The 22,595-nt window shown below is 53.2% G+C and overlaps 2 protein-coding genes across 3 annotated transcripts in view; both read right to left on the bottom strand.

The window, feature by feature from the left end:
- Positions 1 to 406: 406 nt before the first annotated feature.
- LOC308593045 (uncharacterized protein) lies at positions 407 to 9,355 on the bottom strand. 2 transcript variants are annotated; one of them, XM_081205249.1, is made up of 9 exons: positions 9,250 to 9,355; positions 7,439 to 7,494; positions 6,430 to 6,480; positions 5,925 to 5,981; positions 5,326 to 5,361; positions 4,803 to 4,937; positions 4,032 to 4,076; positions 3,585 to 3,627; positions 408 to 2,210 (listed from the first exon to the last, which is right to left on the bottom strand). In XM_081205249.1, the coding sequence occupies exons 1-9, from the start codon at positions 9,264 to 9,266 to the stop codon at positions 2,201 to 2,203; spliced, it is 450 nt and encodes a 149-aa protein (XP_081061375.1). In that variant the 5' UTR covers positions 9,267 to 9,355; the 3' UTR covers positions 408 to 2,200. The 2 variants fall into 2 exon arrangements, with proteins under 2 accessions (XP_081061376.1, XP_081061375.1); XM_081205250.1 differs by lacking the exons at positions 7,439 to 7,494; positions 9,250 to 9,355 and adding an exon at positions 7,086 to 7,409 and having other exon boundaries at positions 407 to 2,210; positions 3,583 to 3,627.
- A 9,499-nt stretch (positions 9,356 to 18,854) lies between these two features.
- SLC52A2 (solute carrier family 52 member 2) overlaps positions 18,855 to 22,595 on the bottom strand; it is a 28,490-nt gene continuing 24,749 nt past the window's right edge. Inside the window, exons 12-13 of the mRNA XM_081206092.1 lie at positions 22,070 to 22,193; positions 18,855 to 20,291 (exon numbers count right to left, since the gene is read on the bottom strand). Of these exons, the coding sequence (XP_081062218.1) occupies positions 20,079 to 20,291; positions 22,070 to 22,193 (337 nt within the window). The 3' untranslated portion in view covers positions 18,855 to 20,078. The remainder of the gene's footprint in view (positions 20,292 to 22,069; positions 22,194 to 22,595) is intronic.

Below are 22,595 nucleotides of genomic sequence, written 5' to 3'. Positions count from 1 at the left end.
TCCTGGTCAGTCACAAATTCCGCTTGGTGGACTGCTGAACTCTGACAGCTCCAGCCCTGCTACACTGAACTGGGCAAAAATATGCCGAGCTTGACCTTTCGGGGTGGGATGTGGTTTTGGTTAGCCTTTTCAAGCCTTTAGAATTATGGAATTTTAGAGTTGAAAAGGGCACCCCACCCCCCCTGTTCGCATCCTGAATGCAACATAAGACGTGACGGCACATGTGCATGGGTCACGTTTTGCCGCTTCCCTGCATGCACGTGACGTCATTTTGAGTGTCTGCGCATGTGTGAGCGGCGAAACCCGGAAGTAACTTCCGTGTTGCTGCGGAGCGCAACTCAAACGCGCTCAACCCGAAGCACATTCAACCGGAGGTATGACTGTAATCCCTGACACCCCACGTTCCCAAGGAGTCTGTTCCATTGTCATATGTCTCTGAAATTTCACCTCTGTCTTCTCCCTCCCTGCCTCCCTCCCGGCGTTCTCAGGCCCCAGTTGGAACATGGCTCAGGGGCCAGCGCCACCCCTGCTGTGCTGGGACACCAACTCTTAACGGGGTTTGCTTGTCTTTATTGAACAAGGAGGCAGGCCCACACCTGCGTGCGTTAGCAGGACACAGGACGGCAAGAGCAGTCAGGACAGCAACAGAAAAGGCACCCCAACCCCCAGGGCCACAGGGAAAAGGCTGGAGAGGCACTGGCTAGCCACACGACCCCTTGGGAACAGCAGCCCCCTCCCCAAACCAAACACACAGCAGCCTGACTCCTGGCCAGCACCCAGGCGCTGCCTCAAGGTGGCCACTGCCCTCAGAAATCCAAGCCTCAGAATTGGGACAGGGCTCCTCCGTCCTGCAGCAGGCCTGGTCACAATCCAGCTGGGGGAGGGGGTGGAGCTGATGGCAGAAACAGGTGCCCACCAGAGGTTTTGGACTACCTCTCCTGCCTGGCAGGGGCTGATGGGAGTTGTAGCCCCAAACACCTGGTCTAGTCCTAAGTGCTCCGCCTCCCCCGCAAAAAAAATTCTGGGGCACCGATTAGACTGGCTCTGCTGTCATCCAGCCAGCCTCCCACCCTGCAATCTAGGAAGCTGTTTTCTGCCAGACGGTTGCTCCACCTAGCTCAGTATTTCCTGCACAGGCTGGCAGCAGCTCTCCTGGATATCAGAGGGAATCTCAGCCCTTCCTAGAGAGGCTATTGGCAGTTGAATCTGGGAGCTGGAGCTTCTGCTTGCACAGCAAATGACGTACCTGTGACCCCGGACTGCCTAGCTCATTGCTGGCCAGGTACGGGTCTTTGTGCGGACACAGCAGGAAACCCCTCTGTTCTGCGAGCGACTCCAAGCTCCCAGACAACCGGACTCTGCTTTGTTCTCCCTCCGCTTCTTGGGGCCTCACCTTCCATGCTGGGACACGTTCTCACACCCCACCAGTGGCCCAAAGGCCACAGAAAGCTCTGGCTAGAAACTTGCTTGGGCTGGCCAAGAAGGCAACCAAGACTCCCGAAGGCTGGGGTGAGAGGGACCTGGGGTACCCTGAGACCCAACAGGCGGCTGGGACTAGCTGCCTAGGATCCGGAAGCGAAGCCTGGGGAGGAGGCTCCTGCAGCTGGAAGCAGGACACCCGAGAGCAGCGGGTCAAAGCTGCTGTCCCAGGTTTTGCTCTGCTAATGACCAGGCTTGGTTGCTTGGCAGCGGGCAGGGAGAGGCCTTTTCCTCTAGGACAGCTTCATTTGGCTTCCTGTGTGCAGGCAGGCAGCGTGTGGCTTGGCTCTCTGACTGGAGCTTTGGCTTGTGCCCCTTGCAGCCTGGCACGCCTGGGGCAGTGGGCAGGTTCCTGCGTTTGAGCACAAGAGTCAGGCTGCGTGGCCCTGGGGTCCCTTTCAACTCCAAGGCTCTAGAAAAAGCCCCAGTCCTTGAGCCTCTGTGTCCGAGGAGCAGCGCAGGCCGGTGGGCATGGCTGGAGAAGAGGAGGAGGAGGCTGGGGGGCTCAGTGCGGACCGGGGGTGGCACCCCCAAGCGTATCCTGTGGCCAGCCGCGGCAGGAAAGGTGGCGTGAAAAGCTCAAGGGGGCTGGAGAGAGGGGAGTCTGCAGGAGGAAGCAAAGGCTCAGTCGGCAGCGCAGGAGCAGGCGGGCGAGGGCTGTCCACTGGGGCATCTCAGGGCCTTCAGCAAGGGGGGGAGGAGGAGGAGGCAGCAGCGCTCCTCACATGCCTGTGGAGAAGAAAAGAGAAGAAGCCGCTCACCTCATCTCCCTGGCCGGCACCTCAGGCCAACCGGCCAGCCTCACAGACCCTTCTCTGGATGCCTCGCAAGTGAGCCATGGGTCTCCTACATGCATTCCCTTCCAACTCTGATTCTGTGATTCCTGAGCAGAGTTTGCCAAGCAGTCAGTGCTGGACCTGTTGGACCAAGGATGGTCCTTGGTGGTGTTTGGAGGGGGGTGGCAGTTGAAGGACCCTCCTGGGACAAGCCTCCTTTGAAAGGGTCTTGCAAGGAGGCCTGGGGCTGCTGCTTGGGAAGGCTGAGTGCGGCCCCCACCAGGCTGCCACTGTGTGGCAGGAACACAGGGAATCGAGGCTCATGCCTGAAGTGTTCTGGCACAACAAATCTACTTTAAAAATTAAAACATTTTGATAGGACAAAATGCACCGGGAAACGCAATAAAATTCATGGTGGTGGCGGGAGGGAGATTTGGATGGCACATAGGGCGCTCCCTTGTACCAGGTCAGAGCCCTGCTCCATCTAGAGCAGGGGTAGGCAAACTAAGGCCCAGGGGCTGGATCCGGCCCAATTGCCTGCCTGCAGATGGTCCAGGAATCAGCGTGTTTTTACGTGAGTAGAATGTGTGCTTTTATCTAAAGGCAGCTTCCCTGTCTCTGAGCTGTGGTCTCTGCCGCAACCCGGAAACGCTCCTTGCTGTGCAACCTCCCAACAATCCGACGGGAGCGAATGCTCAGTAAGGAAAGGGGGTCGTATCACCTCCTTTGCAAGGTTCCTGCAAGCAAATCTGGTTGGGTGCCCCATGGGCACAACCTGCCCCACATGCTCCCTCCGTGTAGGGCACGGGGTGGGCCTGGAGTGCCTCAGGGTTTCCCTCCAGACACGATGGCATGCCCACTTCTCAGGGCTCCATGGTGCCAGGGAGGAGGTCTTTGTTCCTGGGAACGGCACGTTCTGAACCAGCTCTGCTCCCTGACACTCGAGGGACACGAGGACATGTGTCAAATAGGCGACCCTGCAAATGTTGTGGGACGGCAGCGTCCTCACTCCCAGACTGGGGCTGGTGCAAGCTGGAGCCTGGCAACATCTGGAACACCCCACCCCTGATTTTAGGGGTCAGAAGCGCATTTCACAGTAGAGGCCACAGCAGCCTTGAGCAGGAACCGGACCCAACTGCAATGCCTTCAGGGGTCAAAAGTGGGGACATTTCAGGGCTCAGCATGAAAAATCAGGAATGGGGCCCCAGTAGATGAGAGCATTGGAGAGGCATCCCACTAACTCAAGGTGAAATGAACCTCAGAATCAGGCCAGCAGCCTGTTCTCCCAGGGGCCAAACAGTGCTGTGGCCCCTCATAGGACACTTATCTTGGGAGGCGAGGGTCTCCTCTGAATCCACTTCATGGTCCAAGCCTGCAGAGGAAAACATCCCAGTTACAGCTAGAATAAAGGGAAGAGGAGCCTGCAGGATCGGGCCCAAGGGACCCCACCCAGTCCAGCATCCAACTAGATGCCCATTAAGGGAAACCCAAAAGGAGGATTTGTGCGCAAGAGCCATTTCCCCCCTTGTGATTCCCAGCAGTTGCCGTTCAGAGGCAGAAGCACCATGAGCAGCAGCCATTGAGCCAAGCCTTGCCCCAGACGGGTCTCCCCTAAGTCTCCCACGCTGCTTGCCTCCCCCAGGACAGCCTTGCACAGCCCTTTCTCTGGAGGGGTTCTCCCCACACAGAGACTTCGCATCAGGCACAAGAGACCCTCTGTGGAGTCGCCCATTTTCCAAGACCCCTGATGTGACTCCCAACCCAGGAAGAACTTACTTTCTTGGGACTCATGGGAATGAGCAGGAACATCCATGGCAGGACCTAGAGAAACCAGAGAGAGACAGAGGTCCCTTCCATATCCCACAGATGGGCACGTGGGGCTCAGAGGTGGCCTGGGCAGCGATGGGTCTCAAGGACCTTCCACTGCCCTCCCAAGGGGTTTTTCAAAGGTCTCCAAGGAGCCAGCAGCTCTTCTCCGTCCCCAAGAAGGTGCCCTCCAGATGGACTACATCTCCCATCAGCTCCTGCCAGTATGACCAGGTGACACTGGGGTTTTGCGAACTGACCCGAACATAGGAGCCATCTCCTAAGAGGGCCCCCCCCCCATTTGATGGGCATTGCCATTCAATTGTTGTGCGTGCGACCGCATCATGTGATCGAGGGGCGGGGCTTAGCAGGATGCCCCATATTTTATTCAAGTTGGCACCCCTGGACCCGAACCTTGAGAGGATCAGAAGAGGCCCTGGCAGGACTTCTGTGGAGTCACAGCCAGGCCTGGGGGAGGGCTGGCTTGTAGGTCAGGGCAGCTGAGCTCGGAGCCCCCATAAGAAGGGAATAGGGGAGTTGACAGGAGGGGTTGCTAGACAGTGGAATGGTCTCCCTCAGGAGGTGATGGACTCTCCTTCCCTGGAGGTTCTTAACCAGTGGCCACCTGGATGCTTTAGATGAGGTTCCTGCATTGCAGGGGGTTGGACTAGATGACCCCCAGGGTCCCTAAGATTCTAAGGACCCATGAGAAGGCAATGGCTGCCAGACTGGCAGACTTACCACTCTGGGCGTCTCCGGGCAGCGGGTCCAAGCTGAAGGATCCGAGGTTGGAGGCATCACTGTTGAGCATCATGTCCCCGTTGACCTCATCTGTGTGGGCGCGATCGGCCCCTGCAAAGCTCACGGGGGCCACCTCTGTCCAGGGATGGAGTAAGAGAGGAATCAGCAAACAGGGGCATCGCCTCTGGGTACGAGGGGGTCATACTGTAGGGCAGGGGGCCCTCAAAGTGAGCAGGGATGGTGCCAGCCCAGCCCAAGGCATTTTGCCACCTGAGGTCCAAAGGACAAGGTGCTCCCCACCCCTTGGCTGCTGGGAAGCTGCCTTGACTGGCAGCTGGGTCAGACCTTCGAGTCGTGGGCTGGCAATGGGGGCAGCACACCCTCCACCTCGCCTGGGGGCAGCCAGTCCATTCACGGGTCCCAGAATACACAGCTGTGTCCTCCAACAGAGAGGGGGCCAGTTGGAGGGCTCAGGAGGCCAAGGGGCACAAAGGGGGCCAGGAGCTTGCTGGGTCATGCCTACCTGTGGTCATGGGATCTGCAGGAGTTCCGATCTCACCTGTGGACATGGAGACAGGTGTTCAAATGATGCAGGGCAGAGAGGCTGAACCCCACTCCATCTTCTGCCTCCCCACAACCCTTTAGCCTCTAGACATTGGATGACATTCCAGCCAAGGCCTCCATCTCTCTCTGGGCTGTCGGTCAGGAGCCAAAGCGAGTCCCAAGCTTGAACAGCTCATTGCCGAACGTGGACCCAGCTCAGGGGCTGAGCCTCTGCGTGGCCAAGGAGGTGTAACGGGGGCATGCAACTCATGCAGGCAGCAGTTTGTGGCCACCCTTGGACTGCTAGAGCTCTTCTCCAACTGGATGTTGTGAAGTAGCAGCAAGGGCGAGAGTGTCCCTGGGCATGAGCAGAGGGCGTCGCTCTCACACCTGAGCCACCACAGCCATCTCCCCCTGGCTTGAGCCATCTCAGAGATTCTTTAGCTGTGATTCCTGCTGGATGGGCAGGATATAAATAAATTATTATTATTATTATTATTATTATTACTATTATTATTAGGGGCTGGACTTCTCTGATCCTCCTCTTTTGCCATCTCTGGCCTCCAAGATTCCACTTACTTTCTCCCGAGGCCTCTGATTTGCCAGAGATGATGGGCTCTGAGTTTGCCATGGGCTCTGAAAGAGACGGGGGGAGAGAGAGAAGCTGAAGGGGGGCTGGGGTCCCGTGCAATGAAGCCCCTTTGGGCATTTCCCCCTCACCACCCAGAGCCCCAAACAGGTTCAGGCCAGCTGCCCCCAACCCGGCTCCCTCCAGATGTTTGGAACTACAGCTTCCAGCAGACAGCATGGCGCCTGACTCAGGCTGATGGGAGTTGTAGTCCCAAACATCTGGAGCTGGAGGGCTGTGGGAAGTCTGCTTTCCTTCCTGCTTTCTGGAGCCCTCTCCCGCTTCATCGCAGGGGATTCTGGAGCAAGAAAGTGAATCCCTGGGACCCAGTCCTTCACTCCAGGAGCTGAGCTGATCACAGCAGCACTTGGTTCCTGCCCTGGCAAGTGGAGCAGCTGCTCTGCCTGCAAAAGGGAAGGACTTTGCCCCTCAAAAGTCAAGCCCCCTTAGACGTACCTGTTGTCTGGCTGCCTGCGGGGGACGTGGGACTTGGGGAGCTCAGGGGTTCTGCAAAGAGGGAGAGAGAAGCGGTCATGGGTTGTGAGGGTCAGTCTGCATGATGCCCCAAGTCCCCTCCATTTCTCGGGGTCCTGTAACCAGCAAGGGTTTGAATTGTACAGAGGAGGTTCCTGAACTAGTTGCTCCAGCCTCTTTGTAAGAGCAGGGGTCAGCAAACTTTTTCAGCAGGGGGCCGGTCTACTGTCCCTCAGACCTTGTGGGGGGCCGGACTATATTTTGAAGAAGAAAAAATAAACGAATTCCTTATGCCCCACAACTAACCCAGAGATGCATTTTAAATAAAAGGACACATTCTACTTGTGTAAAAAGACGCTGATTGCCAGACCGTCTGTGGGCCAGACTGAGAAGGCGATTGCGCCGGATCCGGGCCCTGGGCCTTAGTTTGCCTACCCCTGGCCGTAGCTGGATGCTTAAGTGTCCTCATCAGCATCACAAAAGCGTGAGCTGGGATGCAAGAGCTTCCACTAAGGGAGGGGGCCCTCCAGGCTAATGGGGGGGGGTTTGCCACCCTCCCCTCTCCTGGCTGCTATTTAGGAGAACAATAGCCAGAGCATGTGAACTTCAAGCAGGCCGGGAGCCGGAGACACAAACACCTGCTTGATCTGTGCTGGATCCAAAGCTACAACTAATATAGCAGCAGGATCTGTTGTGGGGTTAATGCTATGAGCCCCTCCAGCCTATGCTCATTGCAGATATGTCTTTTTGAAACCCCTGTATGCTAAACCTCCCACCTTCTTCCCAAGGAACCTGAACAGTGGGAAAGTGCTGGGAATCTCCAGAGTCTCTCACCGCTCGGAGGTTGTGTATTTGGGGTGCAAGCTGCTTCTCTGCTTTGCAGGATGCTGGCCAGCTACAAGTGCCTCTTCCTTTTTCCTTTATGGGGGTCCCACCCCCCCCCAACTTCAGGGCCCCCCCTCCACCCACCCAAGTGCCGACTGCAACTCACCATCTGCCACCACAATGGCCAGGAGCAGAACCGCAGCTGCCGTGAGCAAGAGGAACCTGCGGGGTGGAAAGGAAGAGGGGGCTGAGAGTGGAGAAAGGGCTGGAGCATTAACAGTGGTTAAGAATCTGAGCTTTGAGCCACGGCAGAAATCTCAGCTCAACCGTGAAGTCCTTGGCCCTGCCTCGCGGCTTTGTTGTAAGGATGGCTGGTTGTGCAAAGGTATGGGAAGAGCTTTAAGCGCTTAAATCAGAAATAATATCGTTTTAAAAGTTCATCAGGTTCTTCAGCAGCAGAGAGGGGCCTGCTGGGAAGTCACACCCCTGATCCCAGAAGTGGGGGGCATTCTGTACGTGCTCAGTGGCACTCCCATTGGCTCTTGGAACTCAAAACGGATATTGGGAGTGAGACCTGAATCTCACTCTGACTTAGGGTCCTCCAAATCTGTGTTACCAGCAAGTCTTGCGTTGTTTTTTAGAAGCCCAGGAATTGCCAGAACCACTCTGGGGCTCCCTGAGGTGGGAGACCCCCCCCTCCAAAAGGCAGCAGTCTCCTCCTCTCCTGCCCAGCTATGATGGGGCACGATCCCCTCAGAAAATCTCCTGCAGAACAACCACATGGCAGTGGAGAGGACTTGCTGGAGAGACCCTGCTCACTGCAGAGGAGAAGCTGTAGAAGTGAGACCCTGCTGATTCCTTGATGATTTTATTATATATACCCCACCCATCTGGCCGGGTTTCCCCAGCCATTCTGGGCGGCTTACAGCACATAACAAATTGTGAAATGTACATAGCTGTCATACACAGGAGAGTCCTGCTTGAGTTTTCCCTTTGCCCCTCTGCCTTCCAAGGGAAAACCCGCTCTTTAGTGATGCATCAGAACAAATGGCAATCTGGGGAAAACCCAAATTCCTGTTAGCTCCGATTGAGCACTAAAGAGCAGGGTTTTTTCCAGGAGGGTGAGGGAAGCAGCAGAACAAGGGGAGGTGTGGATAAGCCAGTCGGTATATACATATGTTTTCATTGTGAAATCACTTTGGGAAGCTTTACGAGAAGCAATTCATAAAGGAAATTAAACGAATAAATAAATATTCAGCTGAACAGTGCTTTGGGGTTTACATCTTTGCGGATAAAACATATTTTTGAATTTGTCAATTCAAAGTAGATTATAAAGCACAGTGACTGTTAAATATTGCATTTTGGTCAACATTTGCAGGAGGAAATAATTAAAAAGTGCAGTGGATACTGAGCGACAGCAGCAGCTCCCCATGGTTCTAGGAAGAAAGGGAGTCTTTTATCAGGCCCACCAGGAGATGCCATGGGGAACGGAGTCTGGGACCTCTGAGTCCAAACAAAAGCTCCACGGCTGAACCACAGGCCAGGGCAAGAGCACAGCACTGGAGGGGGGACTCTGGGGACCCTGGCTCCCCCCTCCTCTGGGTGCCACCTCCTACGCCTCCTCCGGTTCTAGGGGCAACTCAGCAGGTGCCCAGCCCCCGATGCACATGGACCGACTCTGCTACAAGGCCATCCTTCAGCAGGTGACTGACTCCAGACCACCTGGTGCCCAGTGGGGTCCACAGTTGGTCAGCTTTCTGGCCGACAGGCCTCCACCCCAGGCACTGAGCCAGGCTTCCTGGCAGCAGATATAACGGGAGGAAAACTGAGGAGAAGAGACGAGGGAAGGCCTGTTCTGCAGGGATGCCCCACACCTGGGCAGGGATCTAAACCTGGATTCACCTGGGGCAAACCGGTGCATGGACCCAGCCCACCCACAGGGCCCCCTTTCTGCACCCAAGCAAAGTTGGCACCCACCTGTGCTGTGCCCGCATGATCCTGGGCGCCTGGTGCTTGGGACGGTGCTGGGATCCAGTCTCAGGAAGTCTGGGGGAGGCAGAAACACTCTGTGTGCTGAGCCACGGGAGGCCCATTATATGGGTCTGTCCCCTCCAGGGGGGAGCCGGCTGCGAGGGGCCAGCCAATCCAGAGGCGGGCAGGAGGGTGATGGGTGGCTGCTGTGGGAGGGGCAGAGCCACAGAGGCCCCTGAGTAGCCCCTGGGCTTCCTTCTTGAGGGGCAGGGGGCTTCCCACCACCACCACCTGCCGCTGTGCAGCAAAGGTGGGGGGTGCCCAGCCATGAGGGGCAGCCCTTCCTCGCCCTGCCTGCCACCTGCCCAAGTCCAACCCCAAACCCGGGCACAGGTACCCCTGCATCGCCTGCTGCTCTCAGGCTGCCAGCAGCTCCTCAAGGAGAGAGAGAGAGAGAGAGAGAGAGAGAGAGAGAGAGAGAGAGAGGTCCTTCCCAAGGAGATTTTGCTGGCTGAGATGCTTTTAACTGGAGGGATTATTTACGCCATGATGAAAGTCTCAGGTGCCCTTCCTGGACCTTGGCACCTGCTCCCCATCAATTAACCCAGGCAGCAAAGATGGGAGCTTGTTTGGTGGAACGCAAGGACTCCTTTATTAGCACAAAGGACAATTGGGAGTTCAGTGCGGGGGGTGGGGGTGGGGGGTGGGTGTGCCCTCATTCGCTGGATCAGAACAGAGCCCTACTGCAAAGACTGTGCGTTGGTCAGTGTGCACTGATCTACACACACAAAACAAATTCATGCACAGGCGTCTTCCAAAAACCCATCCCAAACTCCAAAAGTCCCATGGCGATCGGCAAATGGTAACGGGGGCAGGACTGTGAAATCTGGAAGCCCCTAGTCATGAACCGGCACATGGGCGGTGGATACAGACTCAGTTGTCCTGACTCAAGGAACGAGGCAGTTGAGCAGCTCGGCAGCTGTATCCATGACTGAGCAGCCCTTTTTAGGATCCACTCTGCTCACCCCGAAAAGGGGGAGGGGCTAGAAAAGGTGCCCTAAACATAGTCTGCCTCCCTTTCCCCCTGACTGGATTACCGCGCCCAGTGGGGTCACCACCCAGTCCCTACTGTGGAAGGACGTGTGGATCCAGAACTGGCCTCCACAGTCACTTACGGACTCATTGTTAAAACCGTGCTTATGAAAGACAATCCTACTCAGCTACGAGGGATTGCCAAAGAAGAAGTGTGGGTGTAAAGACTACAAAGAACAACTTTGCTCTGATGATGGATTATCTATACAGTATCTGTCTGTCTGTCTGTCTGTCTGTCTGTCTGTCTGTCTATCTATCTATATCTATCTATCTATCTATATCTATCTATCTATCTATCTATCTATCTATCTATCTATCTATCTATCTATCTATCTATCTATCTATCAATCATCTATCTATCCACCCACTCACAAGCCATGACTGTAGGAAGAGCCTGCCAGGACGGTCCAGGCCTGGGGTCCTCCCTCCTCATCGCATGAGCAGATGAAGCCCCCCATGCCCCCCCCAGCCAGATACACCTCTCCACGCCCCCCCCCAGCAATGCGGAAGGTGCCAGTGCCAGAACAAAGCTCCCTTTGTAGCTGTGGAGCATCTCAATGCGCTTTTGTTCAGGGCCTCTCTCGGCTCTCCTGGATTAAAGGCTTTCTCAGGGGTGACACCGGGCCTGTGGGGCTGGATCCGGTTGCAAGGGCCGTCTGACTGACTGCCCCTGGGGAGGACTGAGGCAGCTGCAGTGGCCCCTGGCACCCGCCCTGCTCCTGTGCCAGCTCCCCCACCCCTGCCAGCATCTTCTGCCAGGTCCCTGTCCTCCAAAGAGGGTCTGAAGCGAGGGGTGGGGGCTGGACGTGCTCCATCTCCCTGCCTCTTCCTCCTCAGAAGGGGGAGCCCCCAATCTCCCCACAGGGGGAAAGGGCTGGCTGCCCAAGGGGTCCCCTGAACGGGGCCAGTAACTCAATACAACTGGCTCTTGGAGCCTTCTTGCCCATCTCACTGCCGGCCCATTTCTCTCTTTGTGGAAGCCGGACTGAACCCGAACTGAGCCCCAAACAGAGAGAGAGCAGGTGTGGGATGGCATGCTTTTAAAATAAAATGCTACTGTATTTATTTAAAAGAGTTATAATTTGCCTTCGGAGCACACACTCCATAAAGCAGCTCACATATATGACCTGAAGCCATCACAAGTATCTGCTTGTAACAGCAGTGGCATCAGAGGGACTGAGAAGGAATCTGCAGCCTTAAATTGCACCAATTGTTCCTTCGCTTCCTCATAGCCGAGTAAGATTGTCTTCCATGAATGCCGTTTTAACAGTGAGTTTGTAAGTGACTGTGGAGGCCAATTCTGGATCCACACGTCCTTCCTCAGTGGGGACATTGATTTCTGGGTGGGAGTTGATCGCAATTATCCTTGGCAAGTGGGAGGGTTGTTGTTGTTTAGTCGTTTAGTCGTGTCCTCCTCTTCGTGACCCCCTGGACCAGAGCACGCCAGGCCCTCCTGTCTTCCACTGCCTCCCCCAGTTTGGTCAAACTCATGTTGGTAGCTTCGAGAACACTGTCCAGCCATCTCGTCCTCTGTCGTCCCCTTCTCCTTTGGCCCTCCATCTTTCCCAACATCAGGGTCTTTTCCAGGGAGGCTTCTCTCCTCATGAGTTGGCCAAAGTCTTGGAGCCTCAGCTTCACGATCTGTCCTTCCAGTGAGCACTCAGGGCTGATTTCCTTCAGAATGGAGAGGTTCCAGGTGCCTTTTTAAAGTGGTGCCGAATGCAGATCCCCACTGGATGGAAGACTGATGGGAGTGTGGAACCAAAGCAGGATATGTGTGTGTGTGTGTGTGTGTGTGTGTGTGTGAGAGAGAGAGAGAGAGAGAGAGAGAGAGAGAGAGAGAGAGAATGTTAGAATTAGCAAAATTGTAGAGTTAGAAGAACACACACACCCCGGTCATCTAGTCCAGTGGCGTAGCGTGGGTTATCAGCACCCGGGGCAAGGCAAGTAATTTGCGCCCCCTAACCCGTGGATTTGCGCCCCCTAACCCGTGGATTTGCGCCCCCCAACCCTAACCCCCAGATGTTGCACCCGGTGCGGCCGGCCCCCCTGCACCCCCCACGCTACGCCACTGATCTAGTCAACACCCTGCAAGGCAGGAAACTTAGCTACAGCTAGGCACTTGTAATCTCAGGCTCCTGGGTTCAAGCCCACTTTGGGCAAAGGATTCCTACACTGCAGGAGGGATGGACTAGATGACTTGCGAACCCTTCCCGTTGGCTGTGACCGCTGCCTCCTTCCTGCTTGCAAGTCCCAGGCCTTCCTAAGGCGACTGCCCTGATTCTTGAACAGGGAGCAGCAGCCTTTGATGTGCATCTCTGGAGACGAAGGGCTTGGAGGAAGGAGAAGTCATGCTTAGCAACCTGGAAATTTGGCCCCCGGACAATGCAGCCGAAGGAGTGGGGAGCTGCTGGGGGTGGGGGGTTTCCTGCTCCCCCCTCCTCCCACCTGCCTGGAGAACACTGTGCAGACCCCGGCCCGGCAGCTGGCCGGCAACCAAGCTGGGGCGCATGAAAGGCAGCCGCCAGGCTCCCCGTCGGCTCGTAAAGCCTTCCCCGGGATCAGCTCTCGCCTGCAGCCATGTGCGCGGCTCCAGGGAGCCCCGGGGCCTGGCCCTCCGGGACGGGGCTTCTGGCACCTGGCTCCAGGCGGGGAAAGGGGCTGCGCGGGCCGGCGCGCCAGATGAAGGGGGCCAGCTGCGCGAGAAGGCCCGCCGCACCTGACCTGGGCAGCGCGCAAAGAGGCAGCGCGCATTCCGGGCGCCTCCAGGGTCCCAGCTGAGCCGAGCCGAGCCCGGAGCGAGCGATGGGGAGGAAGGCGAGGGGAGGCTGCCACACCAGTCTGGGGCGGGAGGGCGACCTCTGAGCAGAGGAGAGCTGCGGGGGCGCCCGCCCCTGCCCCTCACCAAATGCCTGGGGTAACTTAGTCGGTCGAGCATGAGACTCTTCTTTTTAAAAAAAATTTTTTATTAAGAATTTCAACATAACAATTTATCAAAAACATATCATCCTCATTCCCCCCCTTATTTTCCTCTCCCCAAACCAGAACCCCCCCAACTTCCCTCAACTCCTCTCTCTGTTTTTTCAGCACATGTTAATCTCAGCATATTATAAAATTGTAAAGATCCTTAATTTATCTATCTTCATGTTACCAATAATAAATTTGTGAATGTTTATTCAAAACCTGCCAAGGAGTCCAGCTCAATTTGTTGTTTCTTTAAGTACTTTGTAAAGGGTTCCCATTCTTCTTTAAAGTCACAGTTGTTCTTGTCACGCAGTTTGTGTGTCAGTTTCGCCAATTCCGCACAGTCCATCAGTTTCTCTTGCCACAGTTCTTTAGTTGGTGTTTCCTCATTCTTCCATCCTTGTGCTATTAAGACTCTTGCCGCGTACATGAAGATGTTTTTCAGTTTCCTTGGCAGGTCTTTTCCTACAATCCCTAACAAAAATGCTTCAGGCTTTTTTTACAAATGTTAATTGGAACATTTTCTTCAACTCACTGTATATTGAGCATGAGACTTAACCTCAGGGTTGCAGGTTTGAGCCCTGTGTTGGGCAAAATATTCCTGCCTTGCGGGGGGTTGGACTAGATGACCCTTGAGGTCCCTTCCAGATCTACAGTCCTGTGATTGTCAACGCAGGCATCTTGCAGGCCTGAAGCATGTGTCTCACAAGGTTAGTTGTCCCTGGGGGTACAGCTGGGCTTCTTGACATTAAAAGATGGCAACAGAACAGCCTTCCTTGAAAGGGCGCCCTGCAGAGGTTTCAGACTACAGCTCCCACATCCTGACTGGGGCTCGTGGGAGTTGTAGTCCAAAACACCAGGAGGGCGCCAGGTTGGAGATGCTCCAGTCAATCCACAACAAACTCCCTCCTGAAACCTTTCTGCTCTAAGCAGTTGTGTAGTTGGCTCCCCCTCTTTGTGCCCAGGTAGGCCACGGATGCCCCCCAGGGGTCGGGAAGGGGGGGCTTTTAATCTCCTGGGCAGGCAGGTGTAGCCTCGATGTCTGCGAAGGGCGGCAGCCCCTCCCTCTTGGCATTCTTCCCCCCCTCCCTGGGCCTGGCAGAACAAGGGGCTCTTTGCTCCGGGCTCAATGCGCTTTTGTTCCCAGATGAAAGGGTCTCCAGGAGGGGTGGCTCAGGAGATTGCAGAGGGCGATTGGGCTCTGGGGCCTCCCCAGAGTGTGGGGCTCAGAGGGGCTCTGGAGGCAGCGCCGCAGCCGCCATCCTCATAATGACAGGCCAGCTTGCCAGCCAGCCTTGGAGTCTCTTCCAGTGCTCTGGCCCAGAAGGGAGTGGACCGGCAGCAGCGGCTGCTTGCGTGACCCTCCCGCCTGGACCCAAAGGCAGAGGAAGGGGCTTCTCTGGACTTCCACTCAAGGGCAGCAAAAGCAGGAGGGACTATTCACACAATCCATCTGCACGCAGGTTGCCTGTGGGAAGCAGAGACTCCAAAGCTCATATTTCAATGTTGCAAGTCGCATTAGGAAGGTTTTGGGAATTGGTTCCTGCAAAACTACCAGGGGGATCCCTCTAACATGGGGGTAGGGAATGCCCCACCTGGATTGGGGTGAGGGGTGCCTCAGATCAGAGCAGGCTGAAGGCAAAGAGTAAGGTTACAATAACTTCCGTCACAACAACATAGTGTGTGCACACTCAGAGGATGACCTCCAAACCATCCTAAATATCTTTGCAGGAGCTTACGAAAAGCTTGGCCTATCAATCAACATCCAAAAAACCAAAGTGCTGCACCAACAAGTACAAATTAACCCTTCTGCAGCGCCACAAATCCAACTCAATGGTGTAACGTTGGAAAATGTCGGTCACTTCTCCTACCTGGGCAGTTATCTTTCCACAAGGGCCAACATTGATGCTGAAATCCAGCATCGCCTGAGCTCTGTGAGTGCAGCTTTCTCCCAATTGAAGTACACAGTATTTGAGGACCAGGACATTCGCAGGGAAACCAAGATGCTTGTTTACAAAACTCTTGTACTACCAACCTTACTGTATGCTTGTGAAACGTGGACCACTTATAAACGCCATCTCCAATTCCTCAAAAGATTACATCAACGGTGTCTCTGAAAAATTTTACACATCACTTGGGAAGACAGGTGAACTAATATCAGTGTACTGGAAGAAGCAAAGATCACCAGTGTTGAAGCAAAGATTCTTCAACATCAACTTCATTGGACTGGTCATGTTGTGCGGATGCCTGATGATCGTCTTCCAAAGCAACTACTTTATTCCAAACTTAAAAATGGAAAGCGTAATGCTGGTAGTCAACAAAAGAGGTTTAAAGGCTGTCTCAAGGCAAATCTAAAAAAATGTAGTATAAACACCGACAAATGGGAAAAACCTGCCTGCGAGCGCTCCAGTTGGAGAACAGCCTTTACCAAAGGTGTCATGGGCTATGAAGACACTCGAACTCAGGATGCAAGGGAGAAACGTGCTAGGAGGAAGGCACGCTTGGCAAATCCACACCATGATCAACTCCCACCTGGAAACCAATGTCCCCACTGTGGAAGGACGTGTGGATCCAGAATTGGCCTCCACAGTCACTTATGGACTCCCTGTTAAGACCATGTTCATGGAAGACAATCTTACTTGGCTACGAGGGATCGCCAAAGAAGAAGAAAGAGGGGGGCCTGCCAGGCTCAGCACAGGCAGATGTGAACCCAGTTTCTTGAGGGGGAGCAAAACCATGTTAGCCTTTGCTAGAGCAATGATGAAGAGTCTTTGTGAGACCTTGAAGGCTAACACATATGGTGGCGGCAGCGTTTGTGGACTACGGCCCACTCCCTGCTTCCGTCATTATGCCAGAGAGGACTTGGAAGTTTACAAAGTGCCCAAGACTTTGCGTTGTCCTTGTGGGAATTCAGGCTCTCGGGAAACAAGCGCAGTCCCTTTGCACAGCTTCCTGTTGCTGCGCTTGGATCTGCTGGTGTCGCCAGGTGAGAGCGCTGGTCCTCAGGTGGAGTTTTCACAGCGTGAAATTAAACCCAACCACCTGTGAGCTGCTGCCACTAAGAGGCAAAAGGAGGCTGTGCCTCCCAGTCCCCCCACTTTTAATTCCAGTGATTATGGAAGACATGAGGGGGGCCATTTCTAGAGGGCGGGTGGCACAGCCCACACAGGACAATGGGCACACTCAGCGCTCTTGCCAGCCACGCTGCCTCCCTTCTCTCTTGAGTCCTGCTGCCTGGAATGTGCCCCCCCCCCCGCACATCTTTCTGGGTGCCTGGCTGTGTCTTTTTGGGGGGGTTCTGCTGCCCCCTGGGAGCTCCGTGCGGCACTGCAGATTGTGGCTGGGCTCTACATTTCTGGAGGAAATTGAACTTCAGATCTCTTTCGATCTGAAGCTTCTGCTAAATACAGCACAGGCAGTGCCAGATTTATGTATAAGCTAAACAAGCTATAGCTTAGGGTCCCACTCTCTTGGCCCCCCCCCCAAAAAAAATGAAAGGGAAAAAACCTGGATGTACATTTCCAAAATATAAAACAAATAAAATAAAAGCTACATACAGCAACAGTGTTTTGTGTCGTGTAGGCTCTTATGATGTAAGTAATGGGCCCCACTTGCTAGCCTGCAGAACACAAAAAACAGCGACAATTTGTTGTTGACAAAGGACAGCTGGCCATACAAATGGGCCCATCATCTTCAGTAGCTTAGGGCCTCATCCAACCTCAATCCGGCCCTGAGCGCAGGGAATCTCTTTTGCTACCCCATGAGTTGCATTTTCCAGGAAAAGGGTATGTTTTTCTTCATGTGCATGATGTAAGTCCTTGGGAGTTGGTTGGATTGACACTGTGTTGGTGTGGTTGTTGTTTAGCCGTTTAGTCGTGTCTGACTCTTCGTGACCCCCTGGACCAGAGCACCCCGGCACTCCTGCCATGTTGGTAGCACAGGACATCATCATCATCATTATTATTATTATTATTATTATTATTATTATTATTATTATTATTATTATTTGTTTTTAATTGAAGATTTTGTTGATTTACAAAAGTGTGTGTAATGTCTCTCTCTCGTATCCCCCCCCATGTAACATTTTCACAGATCAGTTTCATTTGTTGAGCATAGGACTATTTTGAGTGGCACCAAGACATGGGTCTGAGGTTATGAGATTCAGCCGGATCCTATTTTGCTCCCTCCTAACATATAGGAGGATTATTATTACTACTATTAGAAATAATAGAGAAATGGTTATGGATGTGATCATAATGCCAAGGGGTGTGTATGCTGAACAGTGAGGAGGAGAAATAGAACCAACAGTTAAGATGGATAAGAAAAACTAAAAAAATAGGTTTCCAGGTGGAAAAATCGAAACTAGAAACAGAGCTGTTAGAACCTAAGACCAAGGTACTTTCAAAAATGTATAACTTGCTGTTGAAATGGAACACTCAAGATGAAACGGTCAAATCAGCTATGATAAAATGGGCACAGGACATTGGGTACAATATTATGTTTGCTGACTGGGAAAAGTTATGGACCACCGGATTGAGATTCACGGCATGCAATGCCTTGAAAGAAAATATTATGAAAATGATTTACAGGTGGTACATGACCCCAGTCAAGCTTGCAAAAATATATCACTTGCCAGACAATAAGTGTTGGAAATGTAAGGATACTTAAGGAACATTCTTTCACCTTTGGTGGACGTGCCCAAAGGTTAAGGGCTTCTGGGAAATGATCTATAATGAACTAAAAAAGGTATTTAAATATACCTTCCTTAAGAAACCAGAGGCCTTCCTTTTGGGCATTGTCGGCCAAATGGTGCCAAAGAAGGACAGAACGTTCTTTATGTATGCAACAACAGCAGCAAGAATACTCATTGCAAAGCACTGGAAGACACAGGATCTGCCCACTCTGGAAGAATGGCAGACACAACTGATAGACTACATGGAACTGGCCAAGATGACTGGCAGAATTCGAGACCTGGGAGAAGAGACTGTGGAAGAGGACTGGAAGAAATTTAAAGACTATCTACAAAAATATCATAAGCTGTATGAATGCTAAGAGAATGCACGATAGAAAATAACACGGCATCAGTAACTTAGTTGCAAGATGTATGATTAAGTGATGTTTCAGAAAATGGTGGAATCCGTGGTAATATTATGCTTAAGTTAAACTGTTTAATATAAGATAAAAATATTGAAAATTGGAGACATAATATTCGAGAACTACAAAATGATTTGAAATAAGGTAATAATTTGCTGTTCGTAACTATATTACTGAGAACGCAGGAAAGGGTGATGTGAGGAAGTCCAAAGGTTATGAGAATATGATTAACGGCCAAATTGATCTTGATATATCTTATTCCTTATACTTTCTTTGCTTACTTTCTAAATTTTCTCTGTTTTCTTTTGTTTTGTTTCATGGTGATGGTATTGTATATGTTTGCTGGTTTGTTTTCTGTTTAAAAAATGCAATAAATAATTTTATATATATCTAAAAATAAGATGGATAAGAAAAACAACTTGCCTTTGGTATGGAAACGAAGGCAGCAGCACTGGGACACCTTCTCTAAACTGTCAGCCTTCTGCTCTTTATTTCAAAAGAAAACGTGATGTCGTTTTGTTTAAAAGCAGCATCTGCAATGCCTTGGAAATTAAAAGGGGAGGGGGAATAATAGCTTCGGGATTCTGAGCAGTTGGAGAAGTTGCTGCTTTGCCAACAGAGGCACTGAGAAGCCCATGTCCACACATCGCATTGTACCCTCCAGATGTTGCTGGACCAGCACTCCCCCCCCCGACCATTGGCCATGCCCACTGAGGCTGATGGGAGTCCAACAATATAAAGGGGGGGCAACACATGTTCCCCACCCCTGCCAGAAACCTTTGCTTAGTGTGCATAAATTAATCTCACTCCTTTTGCTCTCCCTGGTTCATGCAACCAACCACCAGCTCTGGCTTAGCGTGGCCAGCATGTTTCTTTCCAAACAGACCAGAATCCGTAGCGTTGCAGACTGTGGTTTGCTGGAGCAAAACAAAGGACAGTTCCCAATCCAAGTGTAAGGCCATCCCAGGGACTGTGGTTTGCTTCCTCCTAGAGTGAGTGAGGAGGAAAGATACAGCCCAGAAAGGTGCATTGATGCTAAACCATCAAGTGGGGCTGCCCATGACATGCAAACAAGGCAATGAGTTATCTGAACCCACGTTGGACCCTAAGGGTTTGGGGGTCGGCTTTTGCAGATGGGTGCTTAGTCGTTTTCAGTCCGAGTGGTATGTTAGAACAGCAGAGCCTCCAACAAGTTGGAAAAAGAAAACACAGTGGGAATGTGATTCACAGCTTTGCGCAAGCGATAGAGACGACCTGTAGTTCAGGAATGCTTGGTCCCCATGTCCTGCCTGGTGTCAGGGCAAGGAAAGTGTCCTCCCTGGGCTAGAATGAGGCAGCAGCAGCAGCAGCGGGTCCAGCTGCCCAGGGGAGACCTTCATTTCCCTGCTCTTGCACATGCGTTGGCTCAGCAGGGGCAGCTCTTGATGCCATTTGCCATGAACTGCAAACGTTGCACCATCTGTGCCTGTGACACTTGCGCAAGCACATTTCCACACAGCCATTGCAACCATCAGGGGGGTGGGTGCAGTTGTAGCATCTCCCCAGGGCCCAAGCACTGTGTTTCAGGTCCACCCGATCTGATGCAGCTGGGCAGGGTTCGAGGCACCGGGTTCCAAGTTCCCTCTGGGTTGTTGAGCTTGCGCGACCATCCTTGGCTCGCAAAGCCGTGGGCCTCCGAGACTCCTCTAGTCAGGGCAGCTGGTGTTGCAAGGGTCTCCGGAGTGGAAGAGGTGGTAGACGTTGACCAAGGGGAACATGAGGAGGGCGCCCACCATGGAGCCCAGCTGCACCATCGCCCCGCACCAGACCAGGGCGCTGTGCCCCTCATCCCGCAAGACCACCCCGATCATCAGCTTGACGTAGGAGAGAAGGCCGACGAAGAGCACCCAGCACAGGATCTGCAAAGGAAGCCAAGCGTCAGCAGGGGGTGGCCAAGGGCCTCTGGGTGCCCCATCGATGAGCAGTGGGTGAAGCCACAGGGTCTCAAGGCCACCAAACACAGGTTCATGGAAGCACCCTGACATTCGGCCACCTTCAGGTGTTAGATCTTGTGCATGATTGATCCGTAGGGGCTCTGCAGTCCACACTGGGGAGAAGAGGCTACTAGTCTCTGTTCAGAGGCCATGATATCAAGCGCTGCCTTTTCTCACATGAAGCTGCCCGCTCCAAAGCAGCTGCCAGGGGTCGTTCCCTGGGTGCCCCTCACCCAATGAGGTCATGTGCCTGGTAGTGCCTAGAGGGAGGGCCTTTTTGGTTGTGACACCCTGGACTCTCAGGCGAGGACCTCTTCGCCCTCCTGGCCTCTTAAAGCCTCACCTGGATCACCATTGATCCTGCTGCTTCCTTTCTTAACAAGGGCTCCCTGACGGAGACCCCAGAGACCCACTGCTGTCAGTTCATGCAGGCAATACGGAGTTAAATGGGAGCCCCTTAGATATGTCTGCCAACCTAAGCCTTCTGCCGGTTCAGCTGGCTAAAATATTTTCCTTAATACAGTGTTACCTTGGTACTCAAACAACTTGGAACCCAAACACTGCAAACCCGGAAATAAGTGCTCTGGTTCATGAACTGTTTTTCAGAAGCCGAACATGCTCCATTTTGAGTGTTACGCTTCTGATTTGAGTGTTACTCTTCCATTTTGAGTATTACGCTGAGGTCTGTCTGTTTTAGCTCGTTATTTTGTGTTTTTGTGGCTCTGTTTTTTTTGTTCTTGTGACTGTGTGGAACCCAGTTCAGCTACTGATTGATTGATTTTGTGACTGCAGTACATTGTTTATTGCTTTCATTTTATGGATCAATGGTCTCGTTAGATAGTAAAATTTATGTTCAATTGCTGTTTTAGGGGTTGTTTTTAACAGCCTGGAACGAATTAATCCATTTTGCATTACTTTCTATGGGAAAGCGCGCCTTGGGTTTGGAACGCTTTGGTTTTGGAATGGACTTCTGGAACCAAGGTACCACTGTATGTTGGTTTTATAATTCTTACTGCTGTCCTGAAAGTAATAAAAAAGAAGGATAAAAAGGTAAAGGGAACCCTGACCATTAGGTCCAGTCGTGGCTGACTCTGGGGTTGCGGCGCTCATCTCGCTTTACTGGCCAAGGGAGCCGGCGTACAGCTTCCGGGTCATGTGGCCAGCATGACTAAGCCACTTCTGGCAAACCAGAGCAGCGGACGGAAACGCCGTTTACCTTCCCACCGGATCGGTACTTATTTATCTACTTGCACTTTGACATGCTTTTGAACTGCCAGGTTGGCAGGAGCAGGGACTGAGCAATGGGAGCTCACCCCGTCACGGGGATTCGAACCGCCGACCTTCTGATCGGCAAGCCCAAGAGGCTCAGTGGTTTAACCCACAGGGCCACCCGCATCCCCTTACATCTGTTTAGATGTCCCATAATAAATGAGAGGTGGGGGTTTCTCTCCCCCTGCCCACTTTCCTGGCCCCTCCTGTACTTGCTTGCTTGCTGATGGTGGACTGGTGGGGCAGGCCTGACTTCCGGTGTGTGTGTGTGTGTGTGTGTGTGTGTGTGTGTGTGTGTGTGTATTCCACAGTGAGGCAGCTTGGCATCCGATTTGGGAGACGGTGGTGGAAGGCATTGCCCCTGGGTGCCCGAGGAAGCTGAAGTGGGAGGAAGGGTGCAAGGGTCTTATCCTGCCCCCCCCACTCATACTTACGATGAGGACGACTCCATGGGATCCATGCAGCAGGAGAGGGCAAGGGCTGAGCACCGCCATGGCCATGATGTAGCAAGCAAACAGGGATCCGGCCAGGGACAAGACTCCCATGAGCATCAAGGATCTGGGGGGGGGGGGGAGAAGTCGGGGAGGGGGAGAGAAATGGCTCAGGATCCCAGCTCAGGACCCTCCCAACACCCCTGGTCTGGTGGAGGCCGCCAGGCTTAGCACCAGGGCTTCCTGCCCCCTCCAGGTTCAGCGACACCTCTGCTGGGCTGCTGCATTCCCTCCAACCCCCCTCTGATCAAAACAGAGGTGATCGTTTTTTGGTCTCATGCTCTTGCACGAGTCAGCCGGCTCCCACGAGAACATGGGACCAAAAATAGGACATCCTGAGGTCCATTCGGGACCTGGGATGGCTTCTGTATTTCCAGGATGTCCTGCTCAAATCGGGATGATTGAGGGATTTGGTGCTGGAGCCAGCCTGGGCACGCTGCCTTAATGCCCGCCACCCTTGATGGGCCAG

This window comes from Podarcis bocagei (assembly GCF_964188305.1).
Source record: "Podarcis bocagei genome assembly, chromosome: 8".
NCBI classification, from domain to species: domain Eukaryota; kingdom Metazoa; phylum Chordata; class Lepidosauria; order Squamata; family Lacertidae; genus Podarcis; species Podarcis bocagei.
Note: the sequence above shows the minus strand (reverse complement) of the source record. Positions and strands in the feature narration are given on the sequence as shown.

Excerpts from the sequence above, each read along its gene's own strand:
- LOC308593045 (XM_081205249.1), bottom strand. Across the intron at positions 5,982-6,429 it reads CGCAGGCAGCCAGACAACAG|AGCCCATGGCAAACTCAGAG; the intron begins GTACGTCTAAGG and ends CGTCTCTTTCAG. Across the intron at positions 3,628-4,031 it reads TTCCCATGAGTCCCAAGAAA|GCTTGGACCATGAAGTGGAT; the intron begins GTAAGTTCTTCC and ends TTTCCTCTGCAG.